Source organism: Python bivittatus, unplaced genomic scaffold (assembly GCF_059951505.1).
Source record: "Python bivittatus isolate LINGU-HERP-01145 unplaced genomic scaffold, Pbiv_v1 ctg000700_np1212, whole genome shotgun sequence".
Classification (NCBI taxonomy): Eukaryota; Metazoa; Chordata; class Lepidosauria; order Squamata; family Pythonidae; genus Python; species Python bivittatus.
The window spans coordinates 93514543-93532069 of record NW_028277098.1 but is presented as its reverse complement, the minus strand read 5'-3'; the positions used below and the strand labels follow the sequence as shown (position 1 = coordinate 93532069).

Here is a 17527-nt window from a genome sequence, read left to right as displayed (position 1 = left end):
AAAACATTAAAATGTTTTAAAATAATGGGTATCTTACTGCACTTTTATATGTCCCTTGCTTTTTGCATCTTGTTATTTTATTTACCAACAAATAACTAGTCATTGAGAAAATATATAAATATTTTACATATACAAAAAGTATTTTCTCCATCTCCAGTCTTTAAGGCACAGTGAAAAATCTGAGGCTCCAAAACTGCATGTTGGCCTTGAGCAACTTTTTGCAGCCTCCAAGCTTCCCCTCCAACCACAGTTGCCAAAATGGCTGGCTTCCTTTTTGCCACAGGAAGAGCAAAAAACAAACAAACAAACAAACCCTAATTAAGTTTTAGTTTATTTTAAATAAGAAAAACCTCCCAAACTCCCTACCCTAGGAAAATACAGGAGGTATGTTATGGCATTACTATATCATTTACTGTTTCAGTATTTAAAATAAACTTTTCCACTTTATTTATTTATTTGTTTGTTTATTTGTTTATTTATTTGATTTCTCTCCCGCCCATCTCCCCTACAATAGGGGACTTTTTTTATTTTATTTTTTATTTCATTTTTATCTGAGTGACAGGAAAAAAATCAGGCACAGATGGGAAGGACAAGAAGCAAGGGTAAAACCAGTCAAGTCCTGAGGTAGCTATAGTCCAGACTGAGCACCACTTGGCCCTGTTGCCAACCCATTATAATCTGGACTGAAATTTCTGAAGTTATCTTAAGAAACAGCCAGGAGCGTCACAGGAGGCAAACAGAATTGCCCAAAGTCTTTCTTGGGGTATCCTTTTCTTCATCTCCACCCCCCACCCCCAATATCTTGACCAAAAAGTTATTAGAGATAGTCTAATGATTTCTAGAGAGTCTTGTATGTTCAAGAAGATGAAGGTAGATCTTAGCTGGAGATGAATTTTAAATCTTGGCTTCTGACATAAAAATAATACAGGGTTCATCTTATTTATTTATTTACTTATTGATTGATTCATTCAATTTATATCTTGCAACAGCAGCTCTGGGCAGCTACCATAGCTTAAAAAAACTCCAAATACAAGTAACAAATAACAATAATGTCTTATGCTAGTGGCTTCCCTATTATACCCATTATTCTTCAGTCAACTTTGTATTGTATTCAGTCAACTTTGGATTGATTGTATAATTCTAAATTCATGTTTAAAATGCCTTGGTAGTTTCTATTTCGAGATGATCTGGAGCAGTGAAAATTGAACAACTGGAATATTTGTTTTGACCATTGTAGTAGAATATAATTAACCTTGGGCATGTTTTGTAATTAATGTTGAATTTTTAGATAAATTCTCTGTGTCATCAGGAATGAGGGAAATATCTTCGCCCCAAAATAGCAGAAGTAATAAGGTATGGTAACTCTTTCAATTGTCCTTGTTTAAAAACATTGAAACTGTCTATTTGCACACAGGAAGAGTTAAATAATCAGATTATGTTTTAAGATAGTCTGTTCAACTTGCTATTCAGTGAGAAGAGTTTCTGTTCAAGAAAAATACTTTTTTATCCTCTTTGAGCATAAGAAAGCATACCATTCTTTCTATTCATGCTATTCTTGTCTTGATGGATTGTCCTTTGCATTATAAGGTGGTATATAAATATTTTGAAGCCTATTGTATTAAGCTTGTAGAATGGTTATACCTCCTACAATCCACTTTTGACCAGTTTGGCCCCCTTGTGGTGAATTAAGAAATTGACATTTCCCAACAAGTTGTGATCATCCAGTGTACTGTACTTAGCTCAGCCTTTCCCAAACTAACATCCTCTACATGTACTCCCATTCTCCTCCTGCCAGCTTGTTCATACTAGTTGAAGTATAATAATAACCGTAGTATTCCTGTGTTTCTAGGGCAGTGTTTCTCAACCTTGGCAGCTTTCAGATGGGTGGACTTCAACTCCCAGAATTCCCCAGTCAGCCTTGGCTAGGGAATTCGGAGAGTTCAAGTCCACCCATCTGAAAGCTGCCAAGGTTGAGAAACACTGCTCCAGAGAGCATCAGATGGGGAAGGCTGACTTAGAGTCTCTGAAGCCAAACTCTGTAGTTCTGAATTTTATTTTGTAAATAGCTATGATTCACATGCTGTACTATTAGGGAGACATCTAATATTAACGTGTTAACACAGTGTTCAGAGTGTTTTTTAAAGTATCTATTTCTAAAAATCAGAATGATGATGATGATGAGAAAAGAATACTCCCGACCAGATCAAAACAACTCAGAAAAGCAGCACTAGCTAAAAAATGTTACAAAGAACTCTCAAGTTCAGAGACTGAGAGTGAAGGGGAAAATTCTGAATATTTGATTAAGAAGAACACTTCAAATGAACATGTAAGCTTTGTATTTTATTGTACTTCTACTAAAAAATATATATTCCTGGAATTTGTATTTTAGAGATTCATTATTTCTGCTTCTGTTTTATCTATAATTGGATTTGAAAAGAATGGCTTTGTATTTAGCAAAGAGGAATAGCAGTATGCACTGTGATTCAGAGAAAAAAAAGTTTTGCATAGATTTTAAATATATTTTTTAAATAATAGCAAGTTTTACAATACCATTATCTCAGCTGGTTTTAATCACTTCAATTGCACTGTCATTTAAGATGTTATCAAAATCCAAAATCTTTACATAAATTCAATTTAATTAGCACAATTCCTGGAAAATACAGAGAATTCTCTGTCCTTAACTATCTAAGGGAGCAATCTTGTGACATCCTGGGAGAGAACTTGTAATCATAGGATGCTTGGGCTGTCATCAATCTCAGTGGGAAAAGAAGTCTGCCAATGAAGTGAAAAATCCATCACAAAAGGATTCCTGTAGTGTCCTTGTTATGCCACTGCTGATGTTTCACAGGCAGCAAAGTCATGAATGTGTTCTTCTAGGTGTAGATCATGGACCCCATTGTTATCCCACACCCAAAGCATGGTGAGAGTTATACCAGCACTGGGGCTGGTACAGAAAAGACAAACCAGGATGGAGATGAAGTATGAAGAAAGGGTAACTGCCGTGAGAAGAGAAAAGAAACAGGGTGGGAAGCAAAATTGAATGAGGTGAGGGAAAAGATAACAGGACAGTGATGGAAAGAAAAGAGAGAAGAGCCTATTTGGTATTATAAAACTAAGCAAATTCACCAAGCAAACAGCCCCATGTTCTGATTTTATCAACATATATGAGACAAATCATAAATAATGATTTGAAGAAGAAGTCTTATTTTTAATAAGATCGGTATACAAACACTTATGAGTAATTGTACTTGAAAGACAAACGAAAGCACAAGACTTATAAACATTCAGAGAGGAAAGAAGGCTGAGAAAAAATAGGTGCAAACATGAAGCTACTCACAGTCCAATCTTGAGCTTCCATTTTGTCTAAGAGAAACTAATTTTTTTTAAAAAAAATAACATTTTAAATATTACTTTTTCTTCTTTCTAACATGTACGTCTATGATTAGTATGTAATGACACTATGTCTGATAGGTTTTTGTATCTCTAGCCAGAACATAAAATTACAGCAAAATCTAGAGCTGTTAATCAGTCCAAGATACAACAGCATATAATTGCTAGTGAGGCAGTCAGAGGAAAATTGATAGATCAGCCAAGAACATCTGCTAAAGCAAAAGATGGAATGACAAAAAAACAAATGGAATTACCATCATCTCCTTCGTCTGGGAGTCCACCTTCCTTGGAGATAATGAGATGTAAGATTTATGTTTCTTCTTATTTTTAATGTATAGTAGGACAGAGCCTTAACTTAAATTTATGTACTTGAGATTTTTCACCAGTTAACAGTTTTTGGATAACTATAAATTATACCAGTACAGCCCAGTAAGCTCCAGCATTTTTGCTATAACATGTTTCCAGCACTATGTTCAAACATCTTGACTTATGATTAGCTATAAATATACCTCATTGTGCTAATTGGCAATGTGCGTAGAACAGGGAACAGCGTGCTTATGCAATCATGTATATTTACAATTAACCATAAAACTATAGATAAACACAACTTCTTGTATTATCTGAATGCATGTTATCTTCCAGCAGGCCTGCCCCAAAAGTTTAAAGCCATCAGCAAAATAGTATCCTTTTCTTAGTGCAAAACATAGTTTTCTTTTTTTAAAACATGTAACATTCCCAGGTGTGGACCTTTTAAATCCAAAAACCTCTTATGGAAATTCTCTTTTTAAACATAAGCCACTGTTTGGATGTAACTTTCATGAGAGTGCACTTTTTCAGACACATTTTGGGTAGATTTTTGGTAAGGCAAAGTTAAATATAGGCAGTTTAATGCTAGTGTTTGCCCCATTCTGAAGTCCAGTTTGAGTGAAATGCCCAAATTTATTTTCAAGAGAATTCATGGTGGTATTGTTTACTTCTGTAAAAGTCACCTTCTAATAGTTTTCATCTAAATAAAATGCTTTGCTGTTCATTTTCCAGCACTAGGGCTGAACAAATTATTTAAAGGAACATCACAAGGTGTGTGATGGAACCCAGCTGCTCCCCTCAAAAAGTTAAGGGATCCACAACCTCTGAAAGGTTCATCATAATTGCTTTTGGAAGCTTTCCCACTTGTAAGAGCACACATGTGCATGCACAGGCACTTTTGCTGAGACTGCTGGCCTAGAGAAGTAGCTGTGTAAGCTCAGGCATGTGGAGATGATGTGGGAAAACCTCTGAAACCTTGCTGGGCCTTCTGAAGGATACAGTGGCCTCAGTGTTCTAGGAGAGATGCCATATTCCCTTCCAAGTCCTTAGTGAAGCACTTCTTCAAATCATTCCATAGCCGTACTACCTACCATTTCAGAAAAGGATCAGTAAGAACATTTGAAAGGTGCTGAGGATACCCGGTTTTAAAACGTATATTTCAAAGATGTTCTTGCTACACAAGGTTGCCACAGAAAAGCAGATGTAATCAACATATGAACCACATTTTGTCTTTTCGTGGATTTCCTTTACAGTGTCTTTCATGTGGTAAAATAAGTATATTTTATTTTAAATGTTTTAGAAAAGTCATTGCATTCTCTCAGTTATGTTATGGTCCACAGCAGAAAAGTATGGGAAGCAGTTCTTAAAAATACTGTAATGTAAATATACTATGCATTGTAACATTATTGTAGAGGACTAAAGCTCATGAAAAACATTCTAGGTTTAGTCCGTGAATTATTTAGGCAGATTGGGAAGGAAACTCTGCAAGCCTGTTTTCACAGTACTGAGTTTCAGGGACTAATGTGCTGATTCAATATAAGGCAACTTTATAGTGTTATTTTTCAAATATATTGTCCTCATTTTGATTGCTCATAATTTAGCATTACAGGCAATATAGCTGTTGGCTCTTTAAGTCTAATTGCTCCCTTTCCAGCATAGACTTTCCAGCATAGACTTGCAAATTCACTTTTGTTTTAGATTAGCTGTACCTTGATATGATTTTTAAAGTTGGAGGGCAGATTGTAGTAAGTCTTAACTTTAAAAAAAAAAAAAAAAAGGAGTTGGGGAGATATGTCACAAATCAATCCAACCAAATTTCTTCTGATTCAATTACCTGTTTCAGCTGTCAGTTCATGAAATTAACTATTTTTAACAAAAAATGGGGTTTCAATGATACACACATCTAAAATGGAAACTTCTAAACTAGGCTGGGCCAGGGAGGAGAATACAAGTGAGGCTCTCTTGTTGTTAAACTTGGTTCAGTGTTACAACAAAATGTAGCCAATATTTTGAAGTCTGTTTATGGAATTTGTTAAGGTTGTGAGAAGCATACAGAAGAATCTACTGAAGAGCACATATCAGTGAGAAGGTCATCCTTATCATCCTATCTTGAAGAGATAACACCTGAAAAGGAGAAATCCTTAGAGAATATTAAACAAAATTCTGCTTTAATAAAAATTAATACAGAGAGTGAACAATTAAAGGAACTTCCTGAAAGGGGTAGAAAACTGGTATTTGAAACTGAAGATCTCTCACCTGTGTTAAGTCCACTTTCCTTGGTAAATATTTATATTTTATTTTAAAACGATTATTTCTACTTCCACTGTTTTCATTCTGGTATTAATTTAAAACTTCCAATCTTCTGCATTGATATTATCAACCCAGAGTATCCCAGAGCAATTTACAGGGTCCTCCTAGAGTTTGGCCTAATTGAGGCAGTGCGTAAATTACATAAATAAATAAAGAGAAGAATAAAGAATACCCTTGTATAAAACCAACTCAATAAACCCAACAATGTTTATAAAGAATAAATACAATTATTAAAAGTTTATTTTGGAAAAAATAAAAAAAATACTTTTTAAAAATAATGTAGAATGTACTCCACTCTGATCCTGGAGCAGTTGTTATTCTACAAATGTCAAGTAAGCATGCATGTTTTCAGCTGATTTTTAAAAGAAGAGAGTATAGAGGCCAGCTGAACTTCCCTTGGAATTGAGTTCCATAACAAGGGCACTAAGGTTACTTTTTATCTTTGCTAAAGTTTAAATGAATTTAGATGCAATATAGAAGAGCCTACAATTTCATTTCTGCTTCTGTTATTCACAGATGATTTGGATGGTGATATTTAGTTTAAATATTGAAGAATATTGGGATTGCAATGTACAATAAATCATACTGGGAGTTTATTTTCTTAGCCTATATATATCTTTCTAAGAAATCCTTACAGAACAATTGTAAGGATAGATATAAACGTAAGTCCCATTGAGTTAAATGAAGCTTAATTGTAGAGTGAATGTATTTAGAATTTCAGGTTTGCAATGTAATTTTTCGGTTAGACTTTTTGTGCAGAAAATAATGGGTAGGGTTGCAACCTTAAAACATTTATGTTGTTTCTTAAATTGGAGAATATGGATGTGTACTCACTGCTAATAACTGTTTTCTTCATAGTCTAACCTTAGCCCCTTCACTAGAAAAAAAACATTCATCAATTATCAAAATGCAGAAATTGCTAAGGACAAAATCTGTGATGTGGATGAAGCAATGAACATTAAAAAGGACCTTTTAAATAGATCATTTCATACAGAAATGGAAGATATATCTGAAAATATCATGAAAAGTAGAAGAGAGGTATAACATTGATAAAGTAGTTTTATCTAATATATTATTATTATTATTATTATTATTATTATTATTATTATTATTAATTTAAGTTCAGTTTAAATGTGTTTCTAGTTTGATAGTTTGTTGTGGAAACACCTAATGGAATAAGCCAATACAGATTTTGTCTGTTATAAAGAAAAGCATCGTATTTGCCTCCTACAACTGTTCCTTGGTTTTCGGAAAATACGGTTTGCTATTTACCTTTGAAATGTAAATGCATATTTTTATGAATACAAAATTATTGAGAACCAAGCTTAGAATAAAATCCTATACATCTATACTGGTATAGATAAGAAGAACCTGAATTGTGAAAAGAAGAGAGGAAAGTCTCTCTCAGTTTTTTCAAGGCATGGGATGTAGTATGAATCTTACTTTGAAGTTCAGGGTAATATGATAGTAATAATGCTATCTCTCAGTTATATGTCCATATCATACATATGTCTGAAACGGGGTTCTCCTGAAATGGTTACTAGAAATGGAGGTACAGTATATACCTGATAATTTGTAGTTTAAAATGTTGGTTTACGATCTTTAAGTTGCTTATATCTTATCTAGAAAACGCAGACCATAACTCAATAATGTAAGCCCTGGTTATACATAAGCTAGAATATCATAACAGGGTTCTTTAAAAATATCTTGGAAACAAGAAATTTAAGTTTCCAAGATATTTTTGTGTTTAATTTTCTACTAATGTTGATAATACATTATACTGCTTAACTTTAGTTGGATTATATGTCTGCAGTTAACAGCAGTGCAGAAAATTAATATTAAATTATTAGAACAATTATTAGTCCTGTTCTTTTTGATAATACTTTTTTATATGCTTTCATTAATATTGTTTTAAAAGAAAGGTTTGGGTTGGTATTAGAGGCTTTTTACAAACTGATACTCTTACAAATGTTTAGGTTGGTCAATACGTTATCATTTTTAGGCTTCTTTACCTCCATCTCAGTTAAGCACACCTAGCAGAAGTGAAGAAGAATTACAGCATGAAGAATGTCTTGCTGATATACATGAATCTGGTATAGTTTCATTAAAATTATAAATACAGATTTTCTGCAATTTAAGTATACAGAGAGTGAAAATCTCTACATTTCTTGCAGTATGCAGTCTAGTTATTTGAAAATATGGGCTCCTTTACTAAAATAGAAACTGTCCCCACCCCAATTTTATTTAACCCATTATTGTTAATCACTATACTACCCATGGAGAGCGTTCCTTGTCAAAATATTGCTCATTCACTCCCCTCCTCAAATAATTCTTGTTGAATTGCCACCTACAGTTTCCAGTAGATTTTTCATTACTGAGAAGGTCCAAAAATAAATTCAGTGGCAGTTTTCTAGATGTATTTGCATATTGTTGGAGACATTCTGTTTGGGATTTAAATTGTGCATAACAGCATTATTACTGCTTATAACATTTATTTAAACATAATCTTATTAAAGGACCTACAACATATACTAATTTCAAACGACTATATCAGGAAGATGTAGAAAATTATTCTGATGAAGAAGAAATCAGAAGGGAGGAAAGGAAAACAAAGTTTCTCCCTAGAAAATTATTTAAAGCAGATGATAGCACTTATAAAGGTGAGCTGGAGCTTAAGTTACTGTAAAAATCATTGAAGTAAAAAATGACAGAAAACACATGGCATAGAAACCTGTTAATTCTGTCACTTTGAGAGGACAACACTACCAATCTATAAACTCTTTTGATTTCAGTTTAGATTTGCTAGAGTCAGTAATTCCCAAACTTTTTGAGTATGAGATCTTTTTCTGCAGATCCCCCATAAAGGAAAATGTTATAGTTTAATATAAAATTGTACTTTATTATCTGTTGGCTCAAAATAAAAATAATGGCAGGAAGTTACTTTGAATAAAGAAATCACCAGTAATGGTTTTAAATGAATTTATATTTGCCAACCATAACACTGGGAGACAGCTTAGGAACTATATGTGCCTTTTTAACGGTATTGCTGTAATAATAAAAATAGGTATTTATATGATAAATGTTCACTTACTATTTTCATAACATATGTGATTGTATATACAAAATATGAGAAAATCACCTAAGCCATTGGTTATGAAGAGAATATTCATTTAAGCTGATGCTTAAGATGTGTTATCTCTTGCATAGCATATTAATACGAAAAGGATTATTCAATTGAGTAAATAACACCTAAATCTTTAAAATCATATTCTTTTTCAGTATCTGAAAGCTTATCTACTTTATCTATCAATGAGACATCTCTTTTTGATGGAGAAGGCTGGGATACTGACTGTTCAAGTGTAGAGATGATTTGTCAGAAGCTTCATAAGGAATTTGCCAGGAAAATGCAGGTGAATATCTATATCATTCTTGGAGGTATATATTTAGTGCATACTGTCTGTCTCCCTCTAATATGCTGGTAACAATGAACATGTATGTCTGTATGCATGCATATGTATGTGTATGTTTTGTACATATAAACATTCATTCATTCATTTTACTCTTTTATAAAAGCTACTCTTTCTAATCTCAGTATAGGGTCATGTTTCCATGTCTATTCAGAACATTACGGAAACTTGAATTTAATACTTCTGCTCACAGAGTGAATGTTCAAGAATGTGTGTGTCTTGGTTCTCTTCAGATGTTTCAAAGTGGCTATGTTCTGTCAGAACAAAATTTGAAATGCATTCCAATAGAACAAAACTCAAAATATTTCAAATGTTCTGGCCATCAAAACTATGAGAACTAAGAGAAAGCCCTTTACTCCTTAATTATTGGCTACAAGACCAAACCATAATCTGCAGAAAAATTGGCCAAAGGATTTATTTTAAAAACATTTTTAAAACTTTAAAACTTTAAAATATCCATAGGAAATAACAGGAATACCACTCTGCTCTCACATACTGAAAAATCAGTTAATTTAGATCACACTCTAGAATCAGAAAATAACCCATGGGGTTCTTCATTTTGTTCTTTAAATAAACCTTCAGGCACTGAACTGTCACATTTATAGGCAAAAGAACGGACATTCCTTTCAATTAAGGTAGCTCTCATTTAGCAACCACAATTGGGACTGACAACTTGGTTGTTAAGCGAAGTGGTCACTAAGTGAAACAGCGACTGTGCTTATGATTTTACTTCAGCTTTCCTTTGCTTTACAGACCTGTGAAAGTCGTAAATATAAGCATTGGTTGCAAAATTACTTTTTCATCACTGTACGAATAGTTGCTGTATGAGGCAGTCACTAAGTGAGGACTACCTGTATCACCTCTCCCAGCCTGAAGATTAATACTGCTGATCTGAAGACAAACTGGCAGATATTAATAACACTTCTATTCCTATGAGGTTTCCAATTTTGAATTTTTTACAAAAATCACCCTCTTGGACAATTTTTTTATAGACACTGCTACCCAATCTATTTAGCAACTCAAACAATGGGTCATTTTATCATATCTGGTGGACTTGCAAAAAAGCCAGAACATTTTGGGTTCAAATATATACAGTGATAAAAGAATTTTAAAAATTAACATTCAGTTGAAACCAGAACTCTTCTTATTTGAACTAATGGACAGTCAATTAGAAAAGAGCCATGGAAGATTGTTTTTATATATGATAACTGCTGCAAGGTTATTATATGCACAAAAATGGAAAAACTGAAATACCTACAATGGAGGAATGGCTGGTGAAGATGAAAGAATTAGCAGAGATGGCAAAATTGACTTGCGTGATTAGAGAAAGGACAATAGCTACATTTATTAGTGACTGGAAACCCCTTATAGACTTTTTGCTGAAAAAAGGAAAAAATGAACGTGATTTATGGGTTTGATGATTAGAAAAGGTAAATTATGGAAAGAAGGAAATTATGTTGTAACCTTAGAGAGAGAGGGGGTAAAATATAAATATACCTGTAACTGTTATTAAGAAGACCAGAAACTTAACTTAACTTAACTTAACTTAACTTAACTTAACTTAACTTAGCTTAGCTTAGCTTAGCTTAGCTTAGCTTAGCTTAGCTTAGCTTCGCTTCGCTTCGCTTCGCTTCGCTTCGCTTCTCTTCTCTTCTCTTCTCTTCTCTTCTCTTCTCCCTCTCCCTCTCCCTCTCCCTCTCCCTCTCCCTCTCCCTCTCCCTCTCCCTCTCCTCTTCTTTCTTTGCACCCTTTTCACTTATTACTTTACTTTCTTTACTTTTCTCTTTCAAAATTTGTATTGTTTAACTAATATTCTTTAATAAAAGTTTCATATATTTATATATATACATACATACATACATACATACATACATATAACCTCAAACAACAATTTGTCTTGGATTGGATTTGTTGCTTGCCTGCGTGCCACGTACCCAGGAAAAGCAATTAGGTTGTTCATTGTGGATGTTTTTCTTTGGACACAGTAGTGCCTACCAGTTGCAAAATAAAAAAAAAGAGACAGAGATAGTGGCTACTTAACTGGATCAATAACATTTACATTATAGTAAGGTCCAGGAGATGTACAGAGTCACTTCTTCCTGTGATATGGGCAGTGACTAAATTTGAAAAATAAATAAATAAATGTGTGCACGCATGTGCGTGCACACACTAAAGCTCAACAAATCAGCCCTAACCAACACAGATACTTTGCATTTTTAAAGAAACTCTGAAGTTCAACATCAACAACATATGAAGGCATAGTCAGTATGCACCCCACCCCCCCAAAAGGTGAACAAAAACTAACATTATACTAGTGTTGGCATCTACAATCTCAATAGCATTAGCAATGCTTGTATGTAAAGCATGCACGTTCACATATTTTTGCATTATCAGTCTGCAAAATAAAATACCTTATAGCCTACTCACACAGTCTCTGACTTCTCTATAGCAAAGGTGTAAAAAAAACAGCAGTATCTTACTATTTAGGTATGCATCTGAAAATAAGTTTATGTCTGGATTTAATTGCTCTTTTCTCCTTTTCTCTTCAACACTACTCTTGTGTCACCCTATTCAGAAAACAGCAGACCAATCAGAATGCTTGAAACCCACTACTTGAAATGGCCAACTTTGGGGGGGGGGGGTTGTGTGTTTTCTTCCAATCTTGAAGCAGAAATGTCAAAATTATTTGTCTTTTGTTTCAGCCTTGGAATATTACAAATTGTTGTCTCAAGATTGAAATGATTTGAGGTCAAAACATTTGTACATCTCTGTTTTTTTAATAACCAGCCTCTTATTCCTATTCAAAAGGAATAATCATGTAACATTTGTATTTTTAGAGTCGATCAAAGAGAATTGACAGTTTTTCAAAACAGTCCCTGAAAACAGCTCACCAGCATATGAACACAATGGGTAGAGAATTACATCAGCACAGGTTTGTATAGAATGAATGCTTAGAGTCTCATGTTATTATTATACATATTGTATACTTTCCCTTTTGCTTATATTTTTCCAGGACCAGACAGATTCAAAATCTTCATTCCTGCCTCATCAAAGAGCTTGAAAGTTTTGAAAGAGATTCACAAATTTTGAGAAATATGGAAAAAGATTTTTCAGTATGTTATTTTCATTTACAAAAACATTATATTACTTGAATATTATATTTTAAATTATGACATTTAAAAATATTAGGAGGAAGTATATTCTTTGAACTGATACAAAAAAGGAGAACAAAACTAGTTGCCTTCTAAGGTTAGCTTTGTTGTCACATAGCATGAAACAAATTGTGCAAGACATTCCAGCAATAACATATGCCTCCAGAGCTTTCTGTTTCCCCAGTCACAGCTTCAAGCTGAGCATCTTCTAAAAAGGAAAGAAACAAAATACTTTCCACCAGCAGTACTAACTTGTAACTACCAACACTATTTTTGTAAAAAGGAGGGTCAACTCCTCATTTATAATCACTGGTCACTGGTTTGAGATTTGGTACATCTGAAAAACTTCAGTGCCTTTAATGTATATCTGGATTGAAAAAGTCAAGACCAGAGTCAGTTTTTTTTTTTTTTAAATGAATGACATGCTCTGATTGAATATGATCATGATTCACTGTATCTCTTAGTTCACTCTACATTTTTAGATGATATCAGTCTCAGATTACAAGTCTGGGTTCCTCAATAAAAATGGCAATCCATGCTGACTTCATTATGTTATCATAGGAAGTTATCATGACCATAAACAGAGGTTCTTGTAAGTAAGTGATTAAAATAAAGCATGAAATCAACACAGCTGGTAAAAGACAATTAAGTAGTATTATAGTACAGCTTGCAGTAAAGCATTATTTTGATTTATGATTAAAGACTAATGAAATTTAAATTTGTATTACACACTGGCTATTTTTAGAACTTTTCAAAGAAGCATTCTGAAACATTTAGCTCTTACAACAAGAATGAGCAACAGAGGTTAGTATATTTCCTTATTATTGTAATACAACAGAGATATTCCATTATCAATGTAATTATTGTTATTATAGTTAAAGAATCATTAATTTACATTCCTTAGGAGGTTTACTATGTGATGATGTTGATGATGATGATGATGATAATACTTGTCTTCTTTACCTCTAACAACCTCAGAGTTGCACAACTGTGTGCACTGTTCATTTCATTCTCACAATAATCCTGTGAGATAAGATTGGACTGCTAGAAATAATGTTACCCCATGAGTTCCATAATGCCAACTCTATACGTTAAGCACTATACCCTAAGCATTAAACAACACTATGTAATGAGAACAAATGAAGGGGAGGAAAATGGAGGAGAAGTAGGCATCGGAAAGAAAATGCATTTATTCCCACCAGGTTTAATTATAGTAGGATATTGGAAATATGAATTAGGTTAAAGGTTTCGCAGAAAAAGCAGAACTATAACTATGGATTTAAATGAAGTAAGAGAGGTGTCATCATGCATATCTGGGAGCACAGCCCTTTAGATGGCAACCATTGACAATCTCAGGTAAGGATGTGTTAGGTTATGTGAGGAGAAATGTAGTGGAGCAAAGACACTGCAAGTCTGAGAGCAGTTGTTGATTACACATTTGGTCGGAGTATTATAGCTACATACATATCCATCATGGTATTCTCTTTCAGAAATAACAAGGAAATTATCATTTTCTGCATTTTCCCCCTCGTTTTTAATCCTTAACATGCCACAAATGTCTTAGTTGCTTTTTCTGCAACAGATTATGGAATAAGCTCTCTGAAAAATGATTGAGAAGTTAGTTAAAATACTTGATCTTTCAGAAAACGTTGAAGGTTTTCATAGAATCAGAGAGTTGGAAGAAATTATAGTCCATCTTTTTGCCTTAGGAAACTTCCTTTTCATAATTCTAGAACTTCAGCTCACTCATTGACATTGATTCACAATAGAATTAAACCAAAGCAAATTGTTTATGTGGATTTATGCCATAAGGTGGAATGATGACTGTTAAAGATAAGCCTGTTGACAAATACAATCCATAGTGCTTAAATGTTACCACCAAATATTTATGTGCCACTGAAAACCAGTCAGCAGATAGGAATCAGCAGAAAACATCTATTGCCTTTATTCCCTGTTGAAAATTTTTCCAGAGATATATTGTTGGCTGTCAGTAGCAACAGGCTGCTAAAATAGCTGGCTTGGTCCAGAAGGACTACATTCTTGTGACTATACATTTGACTATAATGAAATGGAAACCAGTATTTTTTTATTATGAATGTTTTTCTCTGTGTCAAAGCAGATGCTCAAATATTGGTTTGATCTATGCCTTCTTAGACTTCAGAATCTTAGAACTTCATTTGAGAAGAACATTTACCATACTGCTGATCAAGAGGAAAATATTTTTCTATCTGAGGTATGTGGCTGGCTAAGGTGATCATAATTCAGTTCTGAAGGAATGGACAACTGATGTCAGAATGAACAAAATTAGCAAAGTTTTATTGATCAATTCTGTATATTTACACAGGAGAGTTCCTTTCCCAATCAGCTGCTGTAGGCAGCAGGAGAGGTCAGCCATGGCAAATCCACCCAAAATAGGCTGTCTTTTTTGGGAAAGTTTTATAGCCTTTCAACTTCTCTCTCTTTCTCTTCCTGCTCCGAAAATAAGTCAGGAAATAGCTGCATATTTGAGACACTCGCAAGGGAAGGTTACATATTAGTGAGGATTACCTACATTGTTAAATATCTAGCAGATATCTAGTTAAGGTAAAAGTGAGAAATAATGATCTAATTGGGGTCAGAGCAGGAAGTTCCTTATCACTAGGCTAGCACAAAGCAAAGAGAGGACCTGGAGTTTCATAGAGAAAACAAGGAAGACACTGGCTTGAGTAAGCAAGGTTTTGTGTGCTGGTCAAAAATGCAGTTCGTTCAAAATGCACTCCCCTTCTAAAAATACTGTTGCTAACCCCTACTTTCAATATAATAAAAGATTCTGCAAACCAAAATAGCTACTACCCGAAAATTATTGTGTGAGAAAGTCATAATTGTTAGTGTTTATGTTGCAAACCTAGTATGAGTGTTAAACTTTCCTTTTGAACATGTCAGTCATTAGATCACCCTCCTTCCTTCCTTCCTTCCTTCCTTCCTTCCTTCCTTCCTTCCTTCCTTCCTTCCTTCCTTCCTTCCTTCCTTCCTTCCTTCCTTCCTTCCTTCCTTCCTTCCTTCCTAGCTGATACCAATACCTGTTTGTTTCCTGAATTATCCTGGGAAATAAAATATGAAACCTTTCTTGTTTTCCTGCCTCATATTGCTGGAACGAATATTATCTGGCTGAAGCAGTAGCATTCACCTCCTCCTGCTTTCAGCTTGTGCTTAATTATATGCAGTGTTTAGGGCAGTCCCACAGGTGGAACATGACTCAGTAGGCGTATGGTTGATGGTATCTGTGAGCATGCCCCTTCATGGATCACTGCCTTGTCGTGGCGAAGGGGCTTGCGTAACTCAGTGAAGCCATGAGCTATACCGTGCAGGGCCACCCAAGACGGACAGGTCATGACAGAGAGTTCTGACAAAATGTGGTCCACTGGAGAAGGAAATGGCAACCCACTCCAGTATCCTTGCCAAGAAAACCCCATGGACAATGTTAAAAGGCTAAAAGATATGACGCCGGAAGATGAGCCCCTCAGGTCGGAAGGTGTCCAATATGCTACTGGGGAAGAGCGGAGGGCAATTCCAAGTAGCTCCAGAAAGAGTGAAGCGGCTGGGCCAAAGCCGAAAGGACGTTCAGCTGTGGATGTATCTGGAAGCGAAAAGAAGGTCCGATGCTGCAAAGAACAATATTGTATAGGTACCTGGAATGTAAGATCTATGAACCAAGGCAAGCTGGATGTGGTCAAGCATGAGATGACAAGACTGAACATCGACATCTTGGGAATCAGCGAACTGAAATGGACGGGAATGGGTGAATTTAATTCGGGTGACCATTATATCTACTACTGTGGGCAAGAAACCCTTAGAAGAAATGGAGTTGCAATCATAGTCAATAAGAGAGTCAGAAAGGCAGTAATGGGGTACAACCTCAAAAACGACAGAATGATCTCAGTGCGTATCCAAGGCAAACCATTCAATATCACAGTCATCCAAGTCTATGCCCCAACCACTGATGCTGAAGAAGCTGAGGTTGACCGCTTCTATGAAGACCTACAACATCTTCTAGAACTAGCACCAAAAAAAGATGTCCTTTTCATCATAGGGGATTGGAATGCTAAAGTAGGAAGTCAAGGAGTAATCGGAATAACAGGCAAGTTTGGCCTTGGAGTACAAAATGAAGCAGGGCAAAGGCTAATAGAGTTCTGTCAAGAGAACAAGCTAGTCATAGCAAACACTCTTTTCCAACAACACAAGAGACGACTCTACACATGGACATCACCAGATGGTCAATACCGAAACCAGATTGATTACATACTTTGCAGCCAAAGATGGAGAAGCTCTATACAGACAGCAAAAACAAGACCAGGAGCTGACTGTGGCTCAGATCATGAGCTTCTTACTGCAAAATTTAGGCTTAAATTGAAGAATGTAGGGAAAACCACTAGACCACTCAGGTATGACTTAGATCATATTCCTTGTGAGTACACAGTGAAGGTGATGAATAGATTTAGAGGATTAGATTTGGTAGACAGAGTGCCTGAAGAACTATGGACGGAGGTCCGTAACATTGTACAGGAGGCAGCAACTAAAACCATCCCAAAGAAAAAGAAATGCAAGAAAGCAAAATGGCTGTCTGATGAGGCTTTACAAATAGCTGTGGAAAGAAGGAATGCGAAAAGCAAGGGTGAAAGGGAAAGATATAAGCAACTGAATGCAGATTTCCAGAGAATAGCAAGGAGAGATAAGAAAGCCTTCTTAAATGAACAATGCAAAGAAATTGAGGAAAACAATAGAATGGGGAAGACTAGAGATCTCTTCAAGAAAATTGGAGATATGAAAGGAACGTTTAGTGCAAAGATGGGCATGATAAAGGACAAAAAAGGCAGGGACCTAACAGAAGCAGAAGAGATTAAGAAGAGGTGGCAAGAATACACA

The 17527-nt window shown here is 34.9% G+C and overlaps 1 protein-coding gene across 1 annotated transcript in view; it reads left to right on the top strand.

Moving 5' to 3' along the window:
• Positions 1-17527, top strand: part of SYCP2 (synaptonemal complex protein 2) — a 60010-nt gene that overhangs the window by 38944 nt on the left and 3539 nt on the right. Inside the window, exons 27-38 of the mRNA XM_088154132.1 lie at positions 1289-1353; positions 2165-2326; positions 3488-3692; positions 5734-5975; positions 6865-7044; positions 8009-8099; positions 8523-8666; positions 9286-9416; positions 12311-12405; positions 12487-12586; positions 13371-13429; positions 14780-14858. Of these exons, the coding sequence (XP_088010258.1) occupies positions 1289-1353; positions 2165-2326; positions 3488-3692; positions 5734-5975; positions 6865-7044; positions 8009-8099; positions 8523-8666; positions 9286-9416; positions 12311-12405; positions 12487-12586; positions 13371-13429; positions 14780-14858 (1553 nt within the window). The remainder of the gene's footprint in view (positions 1-1288; positions 1354-2164; positions 2327-3487; positions 3693-5733; positions 5976-6864; positions 7045-8008; positions 8100-8522; positions 8667-9285; positions 9417-12310; positions 12406-12486; positions 12587-13370; positions 13430-14779; positions 14859-17527) is intronic.